Source organism: Rhipicephalus sanguineus, unplaced genomic scaffold (genome assembly GCF_013339695.2).
Source record: "Rhipicephalus sanguineus isolate Rsan-2018 unplaced genomic scaffold, BIME_Rsan_1.4 Seq2726, whole genome shotgun sequence".
In the NCBI taxonomy this organism is placed as follows: Eukaryota; Metazoa; Arthropoda; class Arachnida; order Ixodida; family Ixodidae; genus Rhipicephalus; species Rhipicephalus sanguineus.
The window spans coordinates 19,840-43,867 of NW_023614915.1; the positions used below are offsets into that span (position 1 = coordinate 19,840).

At 45.0% G+C, this 24,028-nt stretch overlaps 1 protein-coding gene and 1 long non-coding RNA gene across 2 annotated transcripts in view; both read right to left on the minus strand.

Moving 5' to 3' along the window:
- Positions 1-19,707, minus strand: part of LOC119376909 (hypoxia up-regulated protein 1-like) — a gene marked incomplete at its 3' end in the record, with an annotated part of 38,172 nt that extends 18,465 nt beyond the window's left edge. Inside the window, 11 exon segments of the mRNA XM_049411503.1 lie at positions 4,296-4,411; positions 4,413-4,481; positions 12,147-12,365; positions 13,126-13,260; positions 13,717-13,903; positions 15,325-15,502; positions 16,697-16,825; positions 18,304-18,535; positions 19,535-19,560; positions 19,563-19,613; positions 19,704-19,707. Coding sequence (XP_049267460.1) covers positions 4,296-4,411; positions 4,413-4,481; positions 12,147-12,365; positions 13,126-13,260; positions 13,717-13,903; positions 15,325-15,502; positions 16,697-16,825; positions 18,304-18,535; positions 19,535-19,560; positions 19,563-19,613; positions 19,704-19,707 — 1,346 coding nt within the window.
- A 15-nt stretch (positions 19,708-19,722) lies between these two features.
- Positions 19,723-21,252, minus strand: LOC125756605 (uncharacterized). Its single transcript, XR_007414630.1, has 4 exons — positions 21,117-21,252; positions 20,756-20,852; positions 20,187-20,251; positions 19,723-19,754 (listed from the first exon to the last, which is right to left on the minus strand). It is a non-coding gene; the product is annotated as an uncharacterized LOC125756605 (long non-coding RNA).
- Between the last annotated feature and the right edge of the window lie 2,776 nt (positions 21,253-24,028).

The following is a 24,028-nucleotide window of genomic DNA, read 5'->3' on the forward strand; positions in this document are numbered from 1 at the left end:
TGTGGAGAAAAGACGAAGAAGAGGGCAGAGAGAGACAGGAAAAGGCGACTGCCGATTTCCCCTGGTGGGTCAGCCCAGGGGTGCCGTCTACGTGAAGCCGGGGCCAAAGGGTGTGTTGCCTCTGCCGGGGGGCCTTAAAGGTCCAATCACCCGGCGTCGGCTCAACCCCCAGGATCCCCTTTTCCCCGGACACGGCAAAGCCACGCACGGCGAGGCGTGGGAGGGATCGAAACCCCCGTTAGCTCGGGTCCGTGGTGTCGCTACACACCAAAACGCCTGCTTGCGCAGACGCCCCTGCGGGGAATTTTTGGAATTAAATGAACGAATAGGTGTATATTAATCCGCATGTAACACACCTGTAAGGTTGTTTCACTGCAGTGTAAGGGTGCTATAGACCCTTTTCGAAAAAGGCGCCCCTAGCGCCGCGCCGCAAACTACAGTCTGCCGCCATTGTGAGGCACCGCAGCAGACGACGCAGGCTTCGGCAACGTACCTGTGCGTGACTTTTCAGCACCGCCTAATCGTGAACAGTCGTTCCGTTTTTCGTAGAGAAGGCGTGCTGCAATGGTGCAGACGTGCTGCGTTCCCATGTGCCCATCGAGGATATCGCGACGAGAACAACGATAAGGTACGCGATAAAACTTGAACACGAGCGCACGTGCTCTCTCTCCGTACGTCACGTCAAACGGACGTGCGGAAGGGCGCTTTTTTGTAAACGCGCTACAGAACGACCGTGCTTATTTCACAGCGCCATGTTTTCCTTGCTTTTACGAATGAATAGTCTTCTACCGAGTGCCTGCATGCGCTGAATTGCGATAGATTGTTTGTGCCGAAATACTGCGAGGGTTCGTAAGGCCAGCCTAAAAATAAAAATGAAGTTGCGTACCGTTAATTTAGTAGCGACAGTACTCGCATATCGTAAGCCACGTGTCAACATTTTTTTAGTACAAACAGGGGCGTAGCAGAAATTGTATCGGGGAGGGGGGGGGTGGCACCACCTTGATCACAAGTGGGGGCCGAGCAAGCAGATGTGGTCGAGTGTCATTTTGTGCTCTGTGTGCCATGGCAAAAAAAAATTTCGGGAGGGGGGGGGGCACGGGCCCGGTGTGCCCCCTGGCTACACCACAGCATACAAATATACCCAACCCGTGGCGTCCGGAAAATAATTGCGTGGTGAGGCTTGCGGCAGACAGGATTTTCACAGTGACGTCCTTCCTTTCCTTCGGTGAGAAGTTTGTAGCTTTCGGTGAAAAGTTTGCAGCTTCGGCGAGCGTTTTTTTTTTCCCGGTCCGGGCGCGTACGCGAGTTGGCTGTGGTCACGGTCCCGCAACCGCGGAAATCGAGCCAAACTGCTCGTCCAACCCGTTGAAGGGTACAAAATGTTGCTCATTGTGCAGCGGAAGCGCCTCAGAAAGACCAACGGAGAGTACTAAGAGCTCGTTCAAGCACGTAAACGGTGAGATTTCAGCGGGTTCACACGAAGAACTAGCCGCCAACACAAACATCACAGCACCCACGCATTTGACGGCTCGCTTTCCATGCCCTCACGATGGCGCTGGCTATCCCACGCTCCTTTGCGAAGCGAAACTGACGAAAAGCCCACCGTCAGGTGGCGTATTTATGAAAAGGGTCTATACCGTGAATGCACCATTCCAGGGATATCCACACTGCCACGAAGTCCCACTTCAAGGTTAAATGAGATATTACCCTCACATCGATTCATAATTTCTAGGGGTGTGCGAATATTCGAAATTTCGAATATTTTTCGAATAGTGTTTGCTATTCGATTCGATTCGCACTGAAATTTTACTATTCGAACTACCCAAAGACAATGCAGTCAACGTCCAATTAAAAGTGACCCCTTCAGATTTTTAATATGCTTCACCTCATAACACTCTCGTACTGCGGCAAAGCTGCCTTTCAAGCTCCGTTACGGTCGAACTTAGCCAAGAGACAAAGTTTGAAAGTGGTCCCTAGATTTTCAACACTGCTTCAACTCCATCACACACCCCGTATTGCGGCAAAGCTTGCCTTCTCAAGCTCCGTACAGTCGAACTCACAAGAACACACTTAGGGATTCTTTGCAACTTTTTCTGTAATTTCACTTCAAATTATTCGAAAATGTTTGTGAAATATTCGAAAATTATTCGAAAATTATTCGATTCGATTCGCACTCAATCTTTATTATTCGAATTTCGCTTCGCACCCAAAATTTTGCTATTCGCACAGCTCTAATAATTTCTCAGTTTAAAAGCTTGTTATAACGGCTTATGTCTCCAAGTATAGTAAATTTTAAAACGTAACAATTTTACACGTATCGCTTGCATTCTACCGAAAGTCATATGCTGCTACTATTCAAAGGTTGCTTCCACTTCCTTTGAACCAAAAGAATTACATTTGCACATGCCTTGTTCACTATTAAAAAATATTGTGCAGGTTAGTTAGGTCATGGCAATATGCTCATATTTTTTTATATATGTGACATATACTATTTCGAATTTTGATCGAAGTTATTCTACTAAATCACTATTCGCTTCGAATTCACTTCGTGCCTAAAATTTCCTATTCGCACCAAGCCTAGACATGAAGTCTTTCATCGAATGCCTTTTTGTCTGTGGCCCCAGTATTGTGCAATAATTTTGAATAAAATGAATTCACTATGCAAGAGCCAAAGAAATGCCAAAAATGAAGAAAGGACATAGAAATCCATATGTAGCAGAACCTTAGTATAGCAAACACTGATAGTAAAACCAAAGTAACTGAAATTGCACGTCACTCTTACCGTGTAACTAATACAGTATAGACCGCTTATATAACGTAAGTTGCCGGTAGTCGCGAATATCCGCACTATAAGCGGTACCGCACTATAACCAAAACAACCTTCTTCAAAGGCTGCACTTGCGAAACACATTGTTGAGCATGTAGCCTCGCGGTCCCGATAATCGACATATGCGATTTGGGGCGCTTACACCACTTAAATCTCCGAATGTTCAAAATTAACCGCCAAAGACGTACCCGCATTGCCAACGAAATGAACAAGGGGAAAAAAGCAAACAAAACAAAGTGCCATCGCGGAAATTCGCCGACTACGTTTCAGGCCACCTCGAGGTATGCGCATTACACAGAAACCATGTCGAATCGCGACCGAAATTTGCTGAGCGCGGTACGATCGTTCGATTTCACGGGCGCGCACGCGATGTCCAAGACATCGCAATCGAATCCGAAACCACATTCGAGAGTTGCTTGTGCCAACCATCCCTTCGTTTTCATTAACGATATGATTCCCTTCCCTTCAAGTGCAGCCATCGGAAAAAATTTTCGTTTGATTTTGCCCCAAACCGCAACTTTTATCGCCCGCGACTGCTACCGAAAAGCAACCCAACGCTGATTAGGCCTAGCCTGCGGTTCGGCATGTTGTCGCGGGAAGTTTGACCACGACAACATGAAGGTCGGACGTCGAAAAAATCGCACTCAGGCACTAACCACAAGAACAGCGCGCGTGATATGAAGTTAGTGTTAGCGGCCGGGAGCTCAACGGCGACAAAAGCTCGCCAAGCTCGTTTAAGTCCGCGCACTGGCAGAAAAGGCGAAAGCTCGCGTCATGAAGCCGCATAACTTTTCAATTTGCGGACGAGGTACCAAACGCGATATCTCTAGCAAGTGTGATAACGACGACGTTTCCCTGACAGGAAAAGCGCACTTGGTGGAGGACGCGATCGTACGTTTCCCCCGCGGAACGCGCTCTGACAAGGGCCTTGCCGCCGCCGGTGCAAGGCCTACTCCGTCGCCTAGGCACCACCATCCTTCCCCACTCGGCGCGCCCGCACACGCTGCCGCGGTCTTTTTTCCTCCCTCCCGCCCCTCGTTCGTTCCTGTGCGTGCCCTCGCCCTTCGTAACGGACCTACGTCGCTCCCTCCCCAGCGGCGTACCTCCTTGAGAACCGGCACTCGTACTGCGTTTTTTCAGAAATATTTTCCCGCAACCGCATTATAAACGGTATTTCATCTTGGGGGACTGCACAATAAGCGGTATGCGTATACATGCGGTTCTATGGGAGGGTAAACGGGAGTCTAAAAAGGACCGCATTATAACGGTCCTGCACTATATGCGGTTACGTTATAATTGGTCTGCACTGTAGATGGTTATAATGAACATTTCATAAAAACAAGCTATCATGGTGTTGAGACTTCGCTATAACATGGTTCTGCTGTACACACCCTGGCTTCAGGCAACAGCCATCAGCTCAAAACAGCAGTTCAAACAAAAGCAGCAAAAGCAGACAGAAGAGCCTTACCCCAGCTCTTCGTTGGGCAGGAAGCTAAGGTCTCCGTAGTTGACGTCGAAGTCGAAGTCCGTCGTGTAGCGGGAGAAAGTCATGACCTTCTTTTGCGGATAAGGGTTGTTCCTGTTTGAACAACACACGTCGCACCACCTTTGTGCTCTTGACGCCATCCGTGTCAACATCTCGGCTGAAGTCCACCTGCAGCCATCCAGCATGTAAAAAAAGTTTAAGAAGGCTATTCAAATATAAGGAGTAACTACGCCAGTTGCAACTCCGTGGACCCTGCAAACAGAAAAATCCTACCACTGGTATGTGCCACAGAAATTGCGGCAAAACCCAGCACCCACCACTGGTCCACGGAAATGTCACGAAATGAATGTGGCAAAAAGACGCATGCTGCTCAAATACCAAACCTAAAGGAGCACATGCTAAATTCAAAAGCGACTTTCTGTACCTTTCTGTACATTAATGAAAATTCTGTGTTGCCTCTGTGCCCTGTGCTACACAGCTTCAACGGTCGTTCACATTCACAGACTGGAATGAATTCTTTTTTTTCCATCTCTAACCAAAGTAAATTCTCGAGTAGTACGTGGATAAAATCTGTGGAGCCACAAAATCAATGCAGTTTTTACATTATTTTTTTTAAACACGCATGCAGTGCCATTTTAAATTGAAGTCAGGTTAGCCAAGGAGGTTGTAACAATAAACTGCTACGTTTCTGTGATTTGGTACACCATGGCTTTGCGTGTCAACTCGGGAACCGGCGCCACTGTGCAACGACCACAGCTCTCCTGCGGCAAAATGATTCGGAACAGTTTTTGCCCACATCAGTGTTTCTCTGAAGAATATTAGTACAGTAGAACCCCGCTGTTACGTTCCTCACTGCTGCGTTTTCCCGGCTGTTACGTCGTTTTCCGCCGGTCCCGGCATAGCTCCCATAGGATACAATGTATTGGGAACCCCGCTGTTACGTCGTAACTGTCGGACCGTTCCCGTATGATACGTCGCGAAGTGCACTCGGAGCCGACCGAGTGACTACCAAAGAGAGCCGCCATGGTGCATTTTCACGCAGCTTGGCCTCGTTTGACCGTAATATTAGCCGCATGAGAGGCGCAAGCAACAGAATCTTTCAATTGATGCAAACAAAAGCATGGCCTTCGAGATTCAAATTGCAAAGATGGCGTCTATGACGTAACTGCTCGCGAAAGCAAGGCCTTCGAGATTGGCATTTACTATTGACAAAAGCATAGCCTTTGAGATTTGTATTGCACAAACATGGCGTGTATGACGTAATGCATGCGAAAGCAAGGCCTTCGAGATTGGCATTCACTTCTGCCATCGCGTTGGCGTAGACTCATCATCATCGTTATTTGTCGGAGAGCGGGAGGAGTTCGAGCTGGTTGGAGCTCGCACGGTCGTGCGTGCGGTTCGCGGTCGGACTCGCCGCGCCGGTCGTGATTGCGTGTGCTTAGTTCTTTCATGCCTACAGCTGTTGGTGTTAAAAGAATCACATACGTTGATTACATTTCTATGGATGAGGCCGTCCTAAGCTCCACGTTTCTATCCATCAACTAGATTGCGGCTGAGCACGCCAATTTTCGTGCTGCTCGTAAGAATTGAAATAAAATTCTGTACCACTAAATATTTCGCCGTTTTTCCTGTTTTTCGGCTCTTACGTTTCCCGTCTCTTACGTTTATTTCCTACGGTCCCTTCAAAAACGTATCAGCGGGGTTCTACTGTATACGCATATGCATTATTATCCTTCATATTTTGAGAGAAGTTAACCTTTCAGAGTATTTAATTGCAAATTCTCGAATAGAATAGCACCAGTCTTTTTTAGATTCATATTCCAAGTCAAGGGTATGAGACATACCCCAGATAGGGCTTCATAAAGCCTGCACTAGTTTCTGCCTCCAAAAGAACAAAAAAGATGAGCTTGAAGTACAACTGTTTTCAAGCATGGAAAGCTTTAAGGGGCAATTAAAGCTTTGAAGTGCTCATAATTTTTTTAACATAGCTAGGATGCTAGCGAGAAGAATATTGGTCTAGTTGGCTAGCATTAGACATGGTGAACAATGCAAACAAGAATAGGGAGATAATCAGGACATGCAGAAAGTATCAACGAATGAGTTCCTTTTCCAAGTGGCAAGATGTACAGTACAATCTCGGTGATGCTAACCCAGCCCATACGAAATTCGGTCCAATACGAATTCGTGAAATTCCCCGTCCGAATTTCATTGTGTCCAATGGGCCAAAAATTGGAATGTTCCGAACACTTTCCTGCTTTGCGACGGGTGATACGAACTTGGGGTACCGAAACAGTCATGCAGCAGACAGCATGACTGCTCTGGAAGCTCCGTAAGTACACGCGGCCAGTGCACACCAAGTTGAAATTGTGCTTATAGTTTGCCACAGCCGCTGTGGATGAACCTGCAGTCGCTTTCAACGCAATTATGTACGGTGACAACGAAGCTGAAAAGTACAGGTGCATCCAACGCTGACCGAGTCAATGCAATGCTGCTTGCCGCAACCGCTGCAGACAAAACCGTGGTAGACGCGATCACAGCAACGACGCAGTTCCGAAGGCACGTGTGCGGCCAGCATAACTAACGCATACAGATTGAAAAAAACTACTATTTGCCGCAACCATTGCGCACGAAACCACAATCACCATCGATGTGATCATCGATAGCGACTACACAGCTCAAAAGGTATGCAGCTATCGCAGCACTAGATTCAATAAAGTCGTAAAAATGCACGAAGCGTTTCAGCATACCTGTCATTCGCTTATGACTATGGTGGAGCAGACTTTGGCACTTAATTTTCAGTTGCCTCAAGCGAAGCTTTAATGCATGCGTTCGCGGCAGTCGCCATCTTTTAGTGGTTCGTTCGCGTGTGTTTCAGAAAGACACATGGTCGATTCCACGAATGATCAAAAAAACGGTTTATACTTGATGTTTCCGATTTTCCTGATAATTTTGTATGTTGTGCACATATGACTGCACAGCATGAAATCGGCTGTCGTCTGCTCAGGCAGGCGTCTATGGAGCTGCCCTTTGCACCCGTCCGTGTAACGCATGCTACTCTGTTTACACGAGTGCTTGTAGCGCGGGCACTCGATCCGCCACACGATCCGCACGGTGCGGATCCAGAGACCGGGCGGGAGAGCGACGAGCGGTGAAAAATGTATCGTGTAACCAATGTAATCGACACCCCAGCATTTTCTCGTGCAGAGCGACAAAGCCTGGCAAACCATGTGTGGCTGCTGTGCTTATGTTGCACTGCAGTACTCGCCGTTCACCACTGTCGCCATTTGCGATTTCTCACATTCTTACAATGCATGATCGACTCAGCTACACAAATATCGCGTTTAGCTTTGTTGCTTTTATATAAGCGCATTTACTCAAAAAAAAAAAATTATCCAGAGGAATGAAAATGTCCGTGCTGCCCGTCGACGAGGAAATAAGTGGTGTCGCAAATGCATTTAATTCGAACGATCTTTTTCTTTGCAGAACAGTTCCCACTTTCCGACAATAGATAAATACTGTTGTTTAGCGAAGCTTAGAGAAGAAAAAAGACGTGTTACTGTATTTTCTTGTTACTAGAGATGTCCTTTATGCAGTAGCTGCCACGCTCTGGAAACACAATGTTTGACATTTTCTGCTTTTGTTCTAATAAAAATGATGCAACATGTTTTTTCATGATATAATTCTGCAGTCCTTTGAGAACATTTTGGGGGACTTTGAACAAAATTGAGATTGGGGTTTTTTTATTATAGATTTTTGAATCGAGGAGCACTTTTGTCTTTTTGGTGTTTCGAGCATGAAAATTTAATACAGTCGACTCCCGATAATTCGAAGTCGCTTAATTGGAATTATCGGTTAATTGGAAGTGGAGTGGGGGTCCCGTCAGTTTTGCATGCAGTTCAACAGGAAGAAATTCTCGGTAATTGGAAGCTAGAGGTCTGAAATTTCGGTTAATTCGAATTTATTTTCAATCGAATTCCCGGAGGAAATCGTAATGTTTGTTAAATTTCCTATTTTTGAAGTGCTAAGCAACAATGCGTGTGCGACGGGCACCCAAGGGCATCGCAGTTGACCACAGCGCCGCAGCTCAAAGCGTCAGCTGATGGCATCGCAGTTGCATGCAGCGCCCCAGATCACGGAGCGGCTGCTCCGGCGGTTCCGGTTCCGGGCCTCATTGTTGATCTCGTTACGGTCGTGTGCGGACTCAGCGTTTCCACGTGCGACGAAGCTCCACGTGCATTTACTATGGCAACTCGCGGGCCTTATCGGACGCCTGACTTGGCGACGAAAGTCAAAATTTTGAAAGAAGTTGAACAAGGAGGCACCGCCAAGCAAGATATTGCGCGGAAATACGGCATCAAGCCTAATACCCTGTCTAACATCCTGAAGAACAAGCGCTCGGTACTGGACGCATTCCAGTTCAAGATGTCTCGCAAGAGAATGCGCACCGGCGCCCACCCGGAGTTAGAGCAAGCGCTGCTCATGTGGATTCGGGAGGCTCGAAGCAACAGACTTCCTCTCAGCGGCGATATCGTTGCAGCGAAAGCGCCATCGCTTGCGATTATGCTAGGCATCGAGAACTTTGCTTCGTCCGATGGGTGGCTCACACGGTTCAAGCAACGCCACGACATGGTGTTTAAAAGCGTGAACGGGGAAAGGGCTGCCGTCAACGCTGCAACATGTGCTACGTGGAGGGAAAATCAGCTTCGCAAATACTTGGGAGAATATCGGCCGGAAGATATCTTCAATGCCGACGAGACAGCACTTTTTTACAGAATGTTGCCCGAGAAGACGCTGACCTTTAAGGACGATGACTGTGCTGGAGGGAAGCGTAGCAAAGAAAGAGTGTCGGTGCTTATAGCGGCGAACATGACGGGCACTGAGCGATGTCGCCTGCTCGTGATAGGCAAAGCTGCTAAGCCTAGATGTTTCAAGGGCGTGAAAACGCTGCCTGTCGACTACGCGTCTAACAGGAAAGCGTGGATGACCGCAGACCTATTCAAGGATTGACTGACAAAATTGGATCGCAAGTTCGCGTTATCTAAACGCAATGTATTGCTCCTTGTGGACCAATGCAGTGCACACATGAATGTGCCGCCCTTGAGTGCAATACGTGTCGCCTACCTGCCAGCGAACACCATCGGTGTTACAACCACTGGACCAGGGGATCATCAAAAACGTGAAAGTACTGTACAGGAAGCATCTTCTTGAGCGGATGCTGTTGTGTATGGACAATGCATGTCAGTATGAGGTGAGCCTTCTCAGTGCTATCCATATGCTGGCGCGAGCGTGGGGTCGCGTAAAGGATGAAACCATTGCGAACTGCTTTAGGGCGTGCGGCTTCATTCCAAGTGGTGCAGATGATGACGCGTCTTGTACAGTGGGGGAAGAAGACACAATTGAGCTTGACGTCGACGGTCTCCTGCCAGCTCTCGGCGACGTCCCTTTCGAGGAGTACGTTGCCACTGACAGTTCGGTAGAAACGTGCGGTGCACTGTCGGACGCTGAGATCGTGGAGATGGTTCGGCCCAGCGAGCCTAGTCACGAAACTGAGGTTGACGACGACGACGCCGCAAGTGAGCCACTGCCGCGGGCTGCTGATGTAGCCGCAGGCCTTGCCCTCGCGCAGCGGTTTTTCACTGCTGAGAGCAACGCCGAGGAAGCACTCAGGCACATATACAGCCTGCAGGTCTTGCTTTCTGCTGCAAGATTCAGCAAACAGAAGCAAACGGCAATCACAGATTTTTTCTCATAAACTGCTTTGAAATAAATGTATTTTTCGTTCATTGTGGTTAATTGGAATTCCGCTTAATTCGAAGTTTTTCGCGGTCCCCGTGAACTTCGTATTAACGAGAGTCGACTGTACTTTGAAAATTATTAGAGAAATACAAATGCAGAGGTTCATTATTCACATAAAGGCCTATTCATACTGCAAATATGAACAAGCTAAGGTGTTCACAGAAGTAGCCATAGCATCCCAAATTTGACTGATTTTCAAAAACGCAGCGTCTTTCGTGAATTTTTAAAAATACTTAATTTGCTCAGAATTCCATGAAATGATAAGAGCTATTTCCTCTTTACTTCTACTTCCGCTAAAAAGAAAGATATTTGTAATATATGGCTTCAGTAGCTGCCAGCATGGTTCCGAATTTACGAAAACGCACTCTTCGTAAAATGGTCGTCGTCAACCGGCGACGCTTGCAGAATTTTCCTGTGTTGAAAAAATTTTTTATTTGAAAACGAACTGCGATTTCGTGCTGTGCGGTCATGTGTGCACAACATACAAAATTATCAGGAAAATCGGGAACATCAAGTATACACCATTTTTTGATCTTTCGTGGAATCGACCATATGCAAGTTCTTTCGATGGAAATAAATGTTTTGTGCATACTATATCGCGATTTGAAAACAATTTCGCGATTTGGCTAGTTTTTTGACGATACGAAATTTCGGGCGATGCGAATATTTTTGCTCCTCCTTAAGATTCGTATCACAAAGATTCTACTGTATCCAACGTGAACAAACACAGCATTCTTTAAGGATGGCACAAGAGTAATGACAACACATGCAAGCAGAGACTGCCAGCCAAATTGCCAAGCATCGCCTGTCGAGCAACTGCAAAAGTTGGTGGCCCAAATGTACCAGAGGGCCTAGGGCCTTCTAGTTTTGAATAAAGAAAATCAAACGGTTTTTTGCATTCATTTGCAGAGCTTGTTCTCATCTCCGCTTCAGGTGACGTCATATGAAAAATGGCAGCGCATGTGACCTTTCCATCAATCAGTGCAGCCCCATCTGGAATTATCAATGTACTATGTCAACAAGCCAGAACATATGGCCATGCATCTGCAACAGAAGGTCAAAAGGCTACTCTTGCAAATCTTATGACTGTACCTCCCGTGATATTCGGTTTATAAACAGTACCTAGAAGGGAAGCGGTTTAACGCAGGCTTGTATTTTCAGGATATTTTTGGCTTTCGAATGCACCAGAAACCCTTGACTGAGTCGAAAAGGTACCAAAGGCTTTCCACCTTTAGATTTGCCACTATCGAATTGTTTAGATCATGCCCATTATTCTGGATCTGTATACAACATACTATATCGTATCTACGCCTTGAAGGACCACCCCACTTTAAAGTGCGAAAAACAATAAAAAATAAATCTTCACAAAGCACCATGTGCATACCTGCATGCTAGATAATTCCACAAAGCGTTACTACAGAGCACCAGTTAGCATACCCCACAAGATTGCAAGGCATGCACCTGGCAAAGTTTTACAAAATATGGGCCTTATATTTGCAAATATTCAGCATTTTTGGATACAACAGACCACACTTCTCTGTTGGCTTCACCTATAATTGGATACAACATAAAAAGAGCAGCAGATGATTGCGTCGACCTCTAGAAATAGCGGGTTCAACGACCACCCACTTTATGATGTCAGCCTAGAGCATGCGCTCATTGGTGCAGGCTTGTATGCATCCTTAAGGTTGAAATACCGGTGCCTTCTCAAGTTGTACCCAATTATAAGTGCAAGAATACTCCAAGTTCCACCTTTAAAAGGACCAGCTGTATCAAACTATAAGTCTGAACAGATTGAACTCGAGAGGCAAATTTTCGTACAGGTGAGGCACATACACCTTATTTTGCTGTGGCAATGCCTGCACACGGCATTGCATTGCGTGCATGCACTGTTATACGTTGTGAATACGGAGTAAAATGCACATTACGAGTCAACACAGGTTACAGGTTTCCTGCTCTCAATGATATTCTGCACTTTTACATTTATGCAAGTGTCGTCCAAAACAAGCCCCTCATCACTAGACAGGCCAGGCATACCTGAATGGGGAACAGGCTGGCCTCCTTGACCTGGAAGAGCTTAACCTTGAAACCTTTGCTGAGGTAGGCGGCCTGATAGGCCGCGCCGAGCGCTGCTGCCTCATCTGCGTTGATGCTCTTGCCCAGTTCCCGGTTGCTTCCCAGAGCAGCGTGCAACTCTTGCTGCACACGCGGAATGCGGGTGCTGCCACCCACCACTATCACTTGGTCGATTTCACCCTGGAGAAAATGAGTAAATCATTCTAAAACCGACAGAAGTATTGGCTCAACACTATTTTCTTTAATATCGCTACCTGGAAATAAATGCAGAAAAGCTATTCACATGCTGCATATATTTACAAGCGCAGAAAGCAGTGGGCAAAATGGAAGCCAGCCCACATAAAAACAAACAAAGTAATACGTTGTATTCAGTTCTTCCACACACTGCTACGACATTTACATTTTTAATGTCAAATAGCAATATTGTGGTAAAGAGTTGAATACTAGAGAACAAAGTAAAGGTGAAAGTTCCATAATTCTATTTTCAAGATCCAAGCACCAGCAATACTACAGATCTCACTATTCCTTTTTTTTTTTGCATATGGGCCATTGTTTCCTGGTAATTAGTTCTTGAAACATGCTAAGCGTTTGGCTCTTTTAGAATATGTGCACAAATTAGTTTTTGCCAATAAACATCTATCGATCCCAAGCAAACAGCATAAAAATAAACATCACAGCAAGAGGCTGCGAAAACTTGGAAGCGTTGCCATATGCTTTAAATTTTCTACGCCTTCTCCATATTACCAGGCTTCTTTTTTACAGCGAAAGTTGCTTCCTTGGTATTATACCATGATAATCCACGAGCACAGCGCAAATTACTTTTTTTTTTATGGCTGCATAGAGTAGCAAACAGCCGAGTCTTTTTCAAGCAAGTTCAATATTTTCATACTGTTCGAACTATGGGGACAATCATGCACAGGCATTAAAACCTACTGCTCACCAATGTCATGCCAGCAGATGACAGAGCCATGTGGATAGGTGCAGACACACGCTTGAACAGGTCATCGCAGATCTCCTCAAACTCAGGCCTGGTGATGGGGTGCTTGAAGTCCACATCTTCCATGACATTCTCAACCTGCAGAGAGAGAAAACCGTGGCTTTCTTCTCAAAGGAGTGTGTGTGGATTTCAAACAGATTGTATGCGCAAGGAAATCTGCATGCATCAGTTGTTAAAAAGGGCAATAATTGACAAGAATAACATGCATTTGGGAAAAAGGCTGCACAGAGCCCAAAAACATCAGGTTCGTTTCCACAAAAACCTACACCTCTGTTAATTAATGCTAACTACGCATGTTCTGAATGTCAATGGCCTTTTTTGTTGTCAGCAGTAGCATACGAGGCTTTTTGCTAGGCTCAGGTCTCCAGCTCTGTTTAGTAACCTAACTGAGTCTCTATGCTTTGAGGCCTCAAATGCACCTCTGGATCAGCCAGCTATTAAGGTTCTTACTGCTATTTCCCCTGCCAGTATTCTTCACTTTTATAGTAGAAGCAAACTCTAGCCCACAAAAAGGAAAAGGCTTGATGATCGCACCTGGGCCACGTGTTCAGTGTTGGCACTTAGGACTTTCTTGACACGATCGGCCTCCTTGAAGAGCTTGGCCAGGCCACGCTTGTTGTCAAACACATCCTGCTTCGTCTTCTTGAGCGCGCTGAATTCCCGAGCGAACCGTTCGCCCAATCGCAGCTTGAACTCCAGGCCACCCAGGAAACGATCATACCTGTCTCAAACAGAACAGCCAACTCTTCAGTGCTCATCGCTTCAGTGCCCCATCATCAATGAAGTATACATCATGCTCATTAACCATGAGTAGTATACCTTCTTTATTTAGCCAACTGCAGTATAAAGGCCGTGCTACAGAACAACTAGCATATTATGTGACTTGTGCTCATTGCGCACTAGCAAGTTTCATATTCACAAATGAGCAGTATGAGAAGCTTGAAGAAAACTGAGGGCAAGTTGATGCAGTTCCTTAAACATATGCTACTTACTCAGCTGTTGGAGATGCTGAACGTTAACAGAATAACGATTACATGACTTACAAAAATACAACGTGCAAAACAAAAACCCTAAAGAACATGTATGTATAGACCATTAGGCATTCCTAAGTTCACTTCAAAGAAGGTTCTTTCATAAAGTTAGGTCATGCAAAAGAGAAAGTTCAAAAAACAGGAGTCACGTGAAGAAAATAAATTTATACAATGGCACTATCTCTGTTTGTTGTTCAAGCCACTTACAAATACTATAGTACCAAGTTTTATGGTCAAGATTCTGCCACATTTATTGTGCAAGTATGCACTTCACAATTCAAATAAAAGCCCATCCACCTGACATTCACCAATATATACAGACGGTCCTTCGTACTGGCCACTCTTAGATGTCAGTCATGAAACAGGCAGATTTATCGCTCTGGCAGACATTTTATACCTGCACATATTAGCCAGCCTCAAATTTCAGAACCATGCTTTCTAGAAATACTTGCTTCTATTGGTGCTTATCTTTATCACACAACAATAATCATTGTACACTTTGCATCTTTGCATGCTTTCCTTTGCTTTAATGTTGCATGCCTGGTACTTGCATATCATGAATAGCAAGCACGCTTTTTATTTATATTTATATATGAAAAAAAAAACATGGGAAGGGGCGAGCATGCTATTAGTGCAAAATGGGATTCCTGATAAAAAAGTAGCAAGTGTAGAGTTCTCGGGAAATGAAACTCAGGCAAGCCAGACAACAGTCATTACTGCTTGACAAAAGGTGTTGCAAATGGTAATAACTACAATTTCTGGGGTTTTCCATGCCAAAACCACCATATGATTATGAGGCACGCCATACTGAATTTCTGGATTGAATTTCGACCACCTGGGGTTCTTTAATATGCACCTAAATCTAAGTACGTGGGCGTTCTTTGCATTTCACACCGACCAAAATGCGGCTGCCGTGGCTGGGAATTGAACCCGCACCCTCGAGCTTAGCAACGCGACACCCTACGTGCTTGGCTACCACGTGGGTCTGTCCCAGATGGTGCAACTGTTTTTAGAATGCATGCATTAAACATAAAGGACGCCCCCTAGTAGGCACTAGTACTCATCAGCATTAGCTGCCATAATCTACTAGAGCAACTCAAAGGAGCCTCACCCGACACCCTTGATGGAAAGCTGAGGCACGTGCTCGGCAAGAATCTTGTCCTTGGTCTTGACAGTCTGGTAGGCCACAATGGTGGCCGTGGTGCTGCCAGTACCCATGTCATAAAACAGAATGTGCACCGGCGTGTCGTTGAACTCCTTGCGGCGGAAAACACCGTAGTTCAGCGCAGCTGCACAAGGTTACGAGAAAGAGAAAGTACGCAGGTTAGCTAGCACACATTGCTGCACTTATTTTATCTTTCATTTGAGTTTTAAACAAGACCAAGGTGAAGTTCAAAAGCCTGAATTTCAGGAACCCTGATCTGCCTACAAGAATAACGCATTAGTTGTCTGATTAAGCAGCAAATGAAGCTGCACATGACAAGTAGTTGTAAAGCATCGTGTTACAACCCTCGTTGATGCCACGAGTAGGCGAGTGAGATCAGGTTACTACATGCTGTTCAAAAGGGTATTGACACAAAAACTTTCAGTTGTCTTTTTGTGTCACGTGATAGGCCAAGTCCTTAAGTTGCTAGAAAATGTACTGGCAAGCGTGAGTGCACCCTGAAAAATTAGTTACGACATGTTTTTAAAAGCTAGTTTCAGTTCCTACTGTACCCTGACGTCACGACACGGTACGGGCTTCTTGTTACGTGCTCACGCAAGATATCGCGACATTTCCACGGCTGCTCCACTGCATGGCTCCAATGGTGATGCACAAATTGCCAATTTGCACGTTTTGGTACCCGATGTCATCACAACTAGCCATACTGGTGCGTGAAGTCATCAGAATTGACACTGTAGCCTGATGTCACACTAGTGTTGATGTCAGTAGGTGCGCCATGTGAGTATTGACTTTAATATCAAAATAAAATGCCTTATCACCATTTTCTGAGCTTCACACTTGCTCAGAACTGTTTCTGTATACGGGAGATTTGTATGGCAGAGTGAGCTCAGCTTCGAAAAGTGGTGTCAGTATGCCTTTAAGCTCACCTGGACATTATCTCATGGTCAGAAGAGTACGATCTAACCATCTCATGCACAGGTCAGCTCATTTTCCTTTACAATCCACTTTGTCTAGCATCAATTTTTGCATTGCAATTTTGCAATGAAGCAATGTTCCCCCACGACATGAGCAAAGTAAGAATGATTTAGGTAGTTTTTAGGGACCTTTGCTTCAGAAGAACATTCACGACTGGTCTCCCTTACGACTCTGCATCAGGATGCCAAAGCCACCCAGACAGCATGGTAGTTATCAGGCGAGCATGAGATGTTCAAACACACTGGCTTAACTTTACAAGTGACCTTGGCAAAACACAACTGCTAGTATACAATCATGACACATGAACATTGTATATAACCCCCAAAATAAGCAGAAGTCTTACCAGCAGTGTTGGCTCCAATGAGCTGAAGCAGCTTGAGGCCCCCAAGGTTAGCAGCCTGAGCAAGTGCTCTCCTTTCTGCTTGGTTGAAGAATGCAGGAACTGTGATCACCACATCCTTGATTGTCTGCCCTGGAAAGCAATGCAAAAAGAACTCAACCACCGTGCACTGAACATTGCCGGCAAATGCTAGCAATGTGGCCACACGTCAGCATATAACTGGACAAACCGTAAAAATAAATGAAAAAGCTCTGGAGCATACACACAACTGAAGAAAAACGAAAGACTATTTCTCCTGTAACATCACAGGAAGGTGGCAAGAGCAAAAGGCACCAAGGCCTGACAGGGGCTCCGGCTCCATTCACAGATTTGGCTGCAGCGAACAGTGTACACGATAAAAGGGTGTGGAACATTGCCATCTTGGAATATAATGCATCTCATCGCATTATTACAAGCTTAACACTGCTGCTCCCACATATTACAGAAAGTGCAAAGTTATAGATTTCAGTTTTTTTTCGAAACAGTAAGTCCCATCGAGGTCTATGAAGGGACACTAAAATGAAACACTCAGTTGAAACTAAGTTAGCCTTTGAGAACTGTGTTGTCATTAATTTCACAATACTAGATTCATTTTCTTAAGAAAAAATGAAGGTCAGTCAAAACTTAATTATTTAATTTTGTGCCAAACACTCTGCACTTGAATGTAAGCATGGCATCGCGAATTTCAGTCCTTTTTCGTATTTTAGCCGCATTGCTTCAACAAAAATGTCTTGAAACTTGTCATGTTAAGTCTCTGGCTCATTTAGAACACAATGCAATTAATTTAGGCCCTAGCAGATGCTCTCAGTCACAGCAAATGGATGAGGAAATTTCAAGGCAGCATCATCACTCCTTCTTGCCTGTTTTCTGTCTTCCCAGGCATTCTGTCGCTTTCTTGGTATTATCGGAAATTAATTCACCGATACAAATGAAATCGCTGTTCTCTTTAAAGAAAAAGTCCATAAGTTTTTAGAAGCCAACCCATTCTTACTTTTTGTGGCTTACCAGACAACAGGTGTCTCAAACCCGGGGCCCTGACCACACATGACTGTCTTCATCCCCTCCCCCCTTTTTAAAATTTTCTTAAGTACGTTCATAAACATTCAACTCTACTAAATTGTACTCACAATATCTCCTCCCCAACTGCGATTAATAACACTTTGTTCGGATAGGCCTAAACAGGCATAATTGGTCTCAAGCATTTTTTTTGCGAGTCACCCCATGTGGTCACCACGTATTGAAACATAACCGTAGCACAACAACTGTATATTTCAAAATCAGCGTCCAGATTTCAGTAATTTTGGAGATCGGTATAGATATCTCTCGAGTCTTTACGCCAAATCCCCTTAAGAAATAACCCATATATGAGATACAGAAAAGGTCTGCTTTGCTGACATTTCATTCAAACTCCCTCCCCCAATTCCTGCTCCAACCTTCTTCACTCTATCAGCCCTTGTGAATTAAATTTAGCGACCGCGGCCCGCTGGCTGAGGAGAGTTTGAGACCCCTGCCTACAAGTTTTTATATGCTCATAGAATTATAGGTACTGACAGAATTTCGGCAAATCTCACCAGCAGCATTTGAAGCAAACTCCCTCGCGTGGGCCAGAATCATGCCTAGCAGTTCTTCAGGGGTGAAGGTCATGTTCTCTGGGTGCCTGAACAAGACACCGCCAGTCTTGGGGTCGGCCTCTAACTGGTAGTATGGGAAGCGACGCTCAAATTCCTTCACCACAGGGCTGTTCCTCTCCTTCCCCAACAGGTCGAGGAAGTGAGAGTAGCTCTTGTCCGGAAACCTGACACCCTGCACAACATAGTCAAAGACGTCAAAGTTGTGCCATGCCACATTGCGAGCACGGCGCAATGTGGTAATCGACGATGGCAAAGACAGAGCCACCATTCCTTTCCTGAAAGTGGACGCTTTCAGTGCTCAGCATTGTTGCACACAACATGCACATTGGCACCTAAATTGAGTGGGTATACATGAAGTGTAGAAGTGGTTGGTGCTGGCACCCATTTACACCTCTTTGCAGTGCTGCGAGTGCAGTGCTTCGAGATGGCATTTGCATCCGAGATGTCACCAATGTCGGCCGCATTACCAAGCGTTCCACTAAACAGAGACCTGTAATGCAAGTCTTTCTCTGGACAAGGTATGCACATTATGCATGGAAACTGCTAGAAAACATACACAGCAAAGTGAAACTTCAATTTGAATTTAACCATGATCAGGTCAGCCATTGAGTATCTGAATAAAAAATTTGGCTTTTACTACCTCTTATGTTGAATGGACAACATGGGATGCGATTTGAAATTAACTATTGTTAGCACAGATGTCACTGCAGTTAGCAAATACCACGGTTGACAATCATCAGTGATACAGGGAAGAGCATATGCAAAAATGCTAACTAAAATAGCTCCCATTTGTTTAAGGTGCACTGTAACGAAGAGACAGCTCAGGAAGCAATCGTTGGAGGTTTATTACGCTGTGCTGACGATTTTCTGCGAGACTCAGTCACAAAAAAGCGACCTGTACACTACTGTATTTTTTTTTTTTTGCTCTTGTTCTGCTAGTTTCAAGACCTATTGCAAATGCTGCAACAGCATCATAGAATCCCTAATCATGTGGCAGTACCGGATTTCAAAGAAAAAAAGAAATGCTTCTAAATTCGGGACAACAAGAAAACTTAACTATACAATGCATCCTTAAAGCAACTATGTTACAACAGTGTGCAAGAACAAGTAATAACAAAAATAAAAGTAACTATGAAATGTGACCTAGATATAGATAGCACGGAACACTTACAGTAGAGACAGCTTGTTCACCAAATGCCGTTCCCCATCTCTGAATGCAATGGCGACTGGCGTTTTTCTTTTGTGAATCTCTAAAGCAAAGGTAAAATAATTGTGTAAGCATAAGTTCAATCATAATCTCGCAGCATACAACGAATCTACAGGGACAATTATAGAGAAACGCATGAAGAAGGAACTCACTTGTTTAAGGCAATTTCCATAGGAACTCCAGGCTGAAAAATATTACATACACAGTTTGGTAAGCAATCATTACAGTATCATTACAATATAGTATGGAACTAATCCAAGAGCATTTGCATGCAACAAGTGTCTAATTGCAATGCTTAGTCAATTCAGCTGCCTATGCTGCAAACCTTGCAGTCAAAGGTGACAGTAAATACAGATGAGTAGCAGTAGCAGTGTTTTCCATCAAGCAAGTTCTACAACTTGCACCTCTCATTCCATGGCACTTTCTATTTAAAAGTACGGTGAGGACTAATTGTCTTGTTCAGTACAGTTTAGTTTCTAGTAAGCCACATGCCTGAACAAATTAGTCATGCTTCCCATGTACTACAATGCCCTATTTTATGAAGAGTTACCAAAGGAGTGTTACATTGCTGCAAGATAAATAAAAAAATACCAGAGTAGTCAAATGATAAACTCACAGAAACAATGGCAACTTTCATCCATTCGACACCAAGGTCCACAGACATGACTGCGATACATTCAACTGGAAAAAAAAAAAGTTAGATATTTATACAACATACATACAGACAACTTGCTAGCCTATTACAATCACTGGTGTCGTGAATCTGTTATGCACACATTACCGCAAGCCCCAAGACGTAGCATAAACAAAACAGTTTCTTTGTTTCGTGTATTAGAAAAAAAAATTTAAAAAAACGTTTAGAACACGTATCGCTTAATGTGCACGAAGTATGACGAAACATTGTCGAACATATGTCCGCGGCGAGCGCGATACAACGTGGGTGACAGGTGTCCCACAAACTCGGGCACACTGTGGCAATACATTCAAGGCAATTGTGCGCTTAAGATTGCATGCAGACACAATGAGGTTTTGGTAAACTGAACAGGGTTTCGTTCTACGCATGAGCAAGTGCCGATCGACTCGCGTAAACATAGCAGGTAGTGCACCAGCGTGTACGCTGGCTGTCGTGGAAAACTAAATATTTAAAACAACCGAAGCAACAGAATAGGCAATGTTTGTACTTACCTTTGTACAAGCTAATTATTGACAACGCGACGACGCACCAGGAGAGGTGCAGCCGCGAGATTGACGAAAGGGCCATTACTATTGATTAGAGTGGAACCTGAAACGAGTCCATGGAGGAAAAACGTGTCCATAAATTCGGGCTCAGACTGGAACGGCCAAGAATTGTTTCGGCGCGAACAGTATTAAAGTAATCCACGGGAGCTACGGTTGCTGGTCTGCTATAGCGCAACCATCAACTGCGAACCGCACGCACCTTTCATTCATTGGTAAAACACCGGCATTAGAGAACACGCTATCGCCGCCGAAGATGCGAGCTGCGCGCACGCAAGAAGCACGGAAAATAGTAACGCGGAATACTTACCTAGCTACTCTATGTGTACGGCTGAAATTAAACAATTCGATTCATCACTATGCACATGACCCGAAGCACCGGCGAACGATTTTCGGAGTATTTAATGATGGCCGGGGAATGTGGCGCTGGGTGATTGGGCTCTCGCCACCGGATATCCGGTAGAATGACAACGTGGACTCGGTGTTTGAATGGTTTGAATGCATTTTCCAACAACATGCCAACAAACGATCTACAACATTTGTCCTTGCTTTAAGAACTGATAAGCGTACGCCGCGACTACACTAACTTAAAATGTCTTGGCGTTTGTTCTTCTTGGTACCAAGATTGTAGAACATCAAAAAGCAAGCAAAAATAAAGCGACGTAAATAAACAGCATCAACAGTCATAGCACAGAACGAGCTCTTGTGCCTTTGAAGAGAGAGCAGCGGAGCTTCAGTGTCATGCAGGAGAGGGTAATCTAATGTAACTTTTCCACGTACCGCAAGTTAAATAAACTGAGCACTTCGCTTTGCCCGTTGATAAGCGATAAGCGCGCCGTGCCTATGAGGGTTCTGCGCGGGAATTTTGAATTTACACGTAGCGTCGGAGTTCGTTACATTAGCGTCTCAGGGGTACCTGGATCTATTTCTTTCTTTTTGGATTGTAAGGGAAAATATAGCTTTCTCAGTGAAACTAAAATTGCCAGGAAGCTATGAAAGCGATCGCCACACAGCTTCCGGAGACGATGGGGAAGTGCGCCGATTCTACTGCAGAGCACCTATCTCTACCACACCGGGCCCCCTCCACCATGAAGTATAAAAATCGTGCTTTTTATTTCTTCAGCTTCACGAGGACGATAAATATTTCCCTGGTAACAATGTTACGTCAAACAAAATTCTCAGTTTTATATCCAGACAGGCCCGTGGCCAGGAATTTTTTTCGGAAGCACTTGCTGGAGGCCTTAAATATTTCAGAAAACACCTATTTTCATTATTTATTTCGGTAAAACACCCCCCTCCATCAAAATGTCGAGGGGGGGGGGAGGCTAGGCCCCTCCGCCCGGCTACGGGCCTGTGACCTCCTTGTTTGTGAGATGGGTGTAGTTGTGTACTAGAAGAAAGGCAGACACGGATATAGGCAGCTTGTGCTAATTCTGTTTAAATTCTTTACAGTTTGTCTGTGACCTCATAGCACGTTACCCCGGAATATGGACTAGCCATGCTTTCATGAAAAAAATGCGGGAAGTTAGCACTGAGTCGCGCAAGGCATGGCACAGCGAAGCTAGTCGATTCTCAAGTCGTCATGGCTAACGCCGGTTACCAGGGGCGTAGCCAGAATTTTTTTTCGGGGGGGGGGGGGGGTTTCAACCATACTTTATGTATGTTCGTGCGTGCGTTTGTATGTTGCGTGTATATATACGCAAGCAAAATTGAAAGACTTCGGGGGGGGGGGGAGGGTTTAAACCCCCCCCCCGTGCTACGCCCCTGCCGGGGTTACTTCTTTCCATCTCTTTCATTAGTTCTTTCTTTTTTTCCTTTATCTTTGTTTTTCTCCTTTGATTCTCTGTCTTTCTCCGTTCCTCTCTTTCTATTTATGGTTTATTGCCTTCTTCATTTTAGTGGACCATATGTGGTGAGTAGTGGGATTTGCCCATATCTGTGGCACGATGATGATGTGGCATGATGCCCTTCATGATGATGACAGTTTTTGTGGTCATCCATTTTACCTCGAGCTTCAACGCTTCGCTGTTAAAGGCGTTTGTTGTCGAAGTGCAGGAAGTGTGATTGAAGGGGACAGGTACGTGAACATAAAAGAGATGTCTAAATATCATTCACACACATGGCAAAATGCTAACCAAGTCTTATGTTAGATCGTACTCAACTATGCCTGGCCGAAAACGTAAAAAGTAGCCAACTTTGACCACAGGTTGACGATCGGATCCATGCGGCAGCATGTAGTACCGCTCCTAATTAAACGGCACCTGTTTTCGCTCATCGCAAATCGCGCTGTACCTACAACATGCGCATCAGGGTTAGCCAAACGAGTCTTCCGTCGGGTCGGATCATAGTTTCGAAATGTTCCTTGGCGTTGCCATCGCACAGGAGTGCGAGAGAGCAGTGATTTAACCGGCACTTAGTAAAATGAAAGCAAAAGGGCTTGAAGGGTATATATAGCAATATTTACTATGGCATTACATTCCTTTCTTTAGTGCGCAGGTCACGAGGTGCAAATTTGTGCTTCGTGCCTGCATACTACCATTCAGTGGATATAGTACTGCGTGCCCCGTAATCGGCCGTGTCTTTCTGCAATTACCGAGAAATACTCACGACGTACGCACACATTAACTTCGTGCTCAGCTCCAGCACCGTCTCTTTTTGTACGCCCCTGGGACAAGGGCGGTTCGTTTAAGCACGAAATGATTTTAGTTCCGTTGGCTAAGCCACCACATCCGGGCACTCAAACTAGAATATCCGGGCAACCAGTCAAAAGTAGGAAATGCGGTCTCTGGCCCCAAACCTTTGTACAGGATCGCATTACATACGCTACTGCCGATCAAGATACAAAAATTATGGTAGTTTCGCACTAGTGGTGCCAAGCCTGAAGGAAGTGTGGAGCTGGCCAGCATTCCTGTTTATGTTTTTTTCTCATTCTTCCTGTTTATTGCAGTTGCTTCCCATTTCTTCCACTTTGTCGCTTTACTTTATCTTGCCTTTCTTTTCCCTCTATCACTCTTTATTTCTCTCTCTCTCTCCATTTCTTTCTAAGCTTTATTTTTTCTCTTTCTCTTTGTTTATTGCATCGTTTCTATTTCTTCCCTTCTCTCTATCAACTCCTGTCTTCATTCCCTTTATTTCTCTATTTTTCTCTTCCCCTTTCTTTCTCTCCCTCCTCCATTTTTTTTCTCTTTTCACATGTTGGTTTGTTTTGACACTTGCACCTGC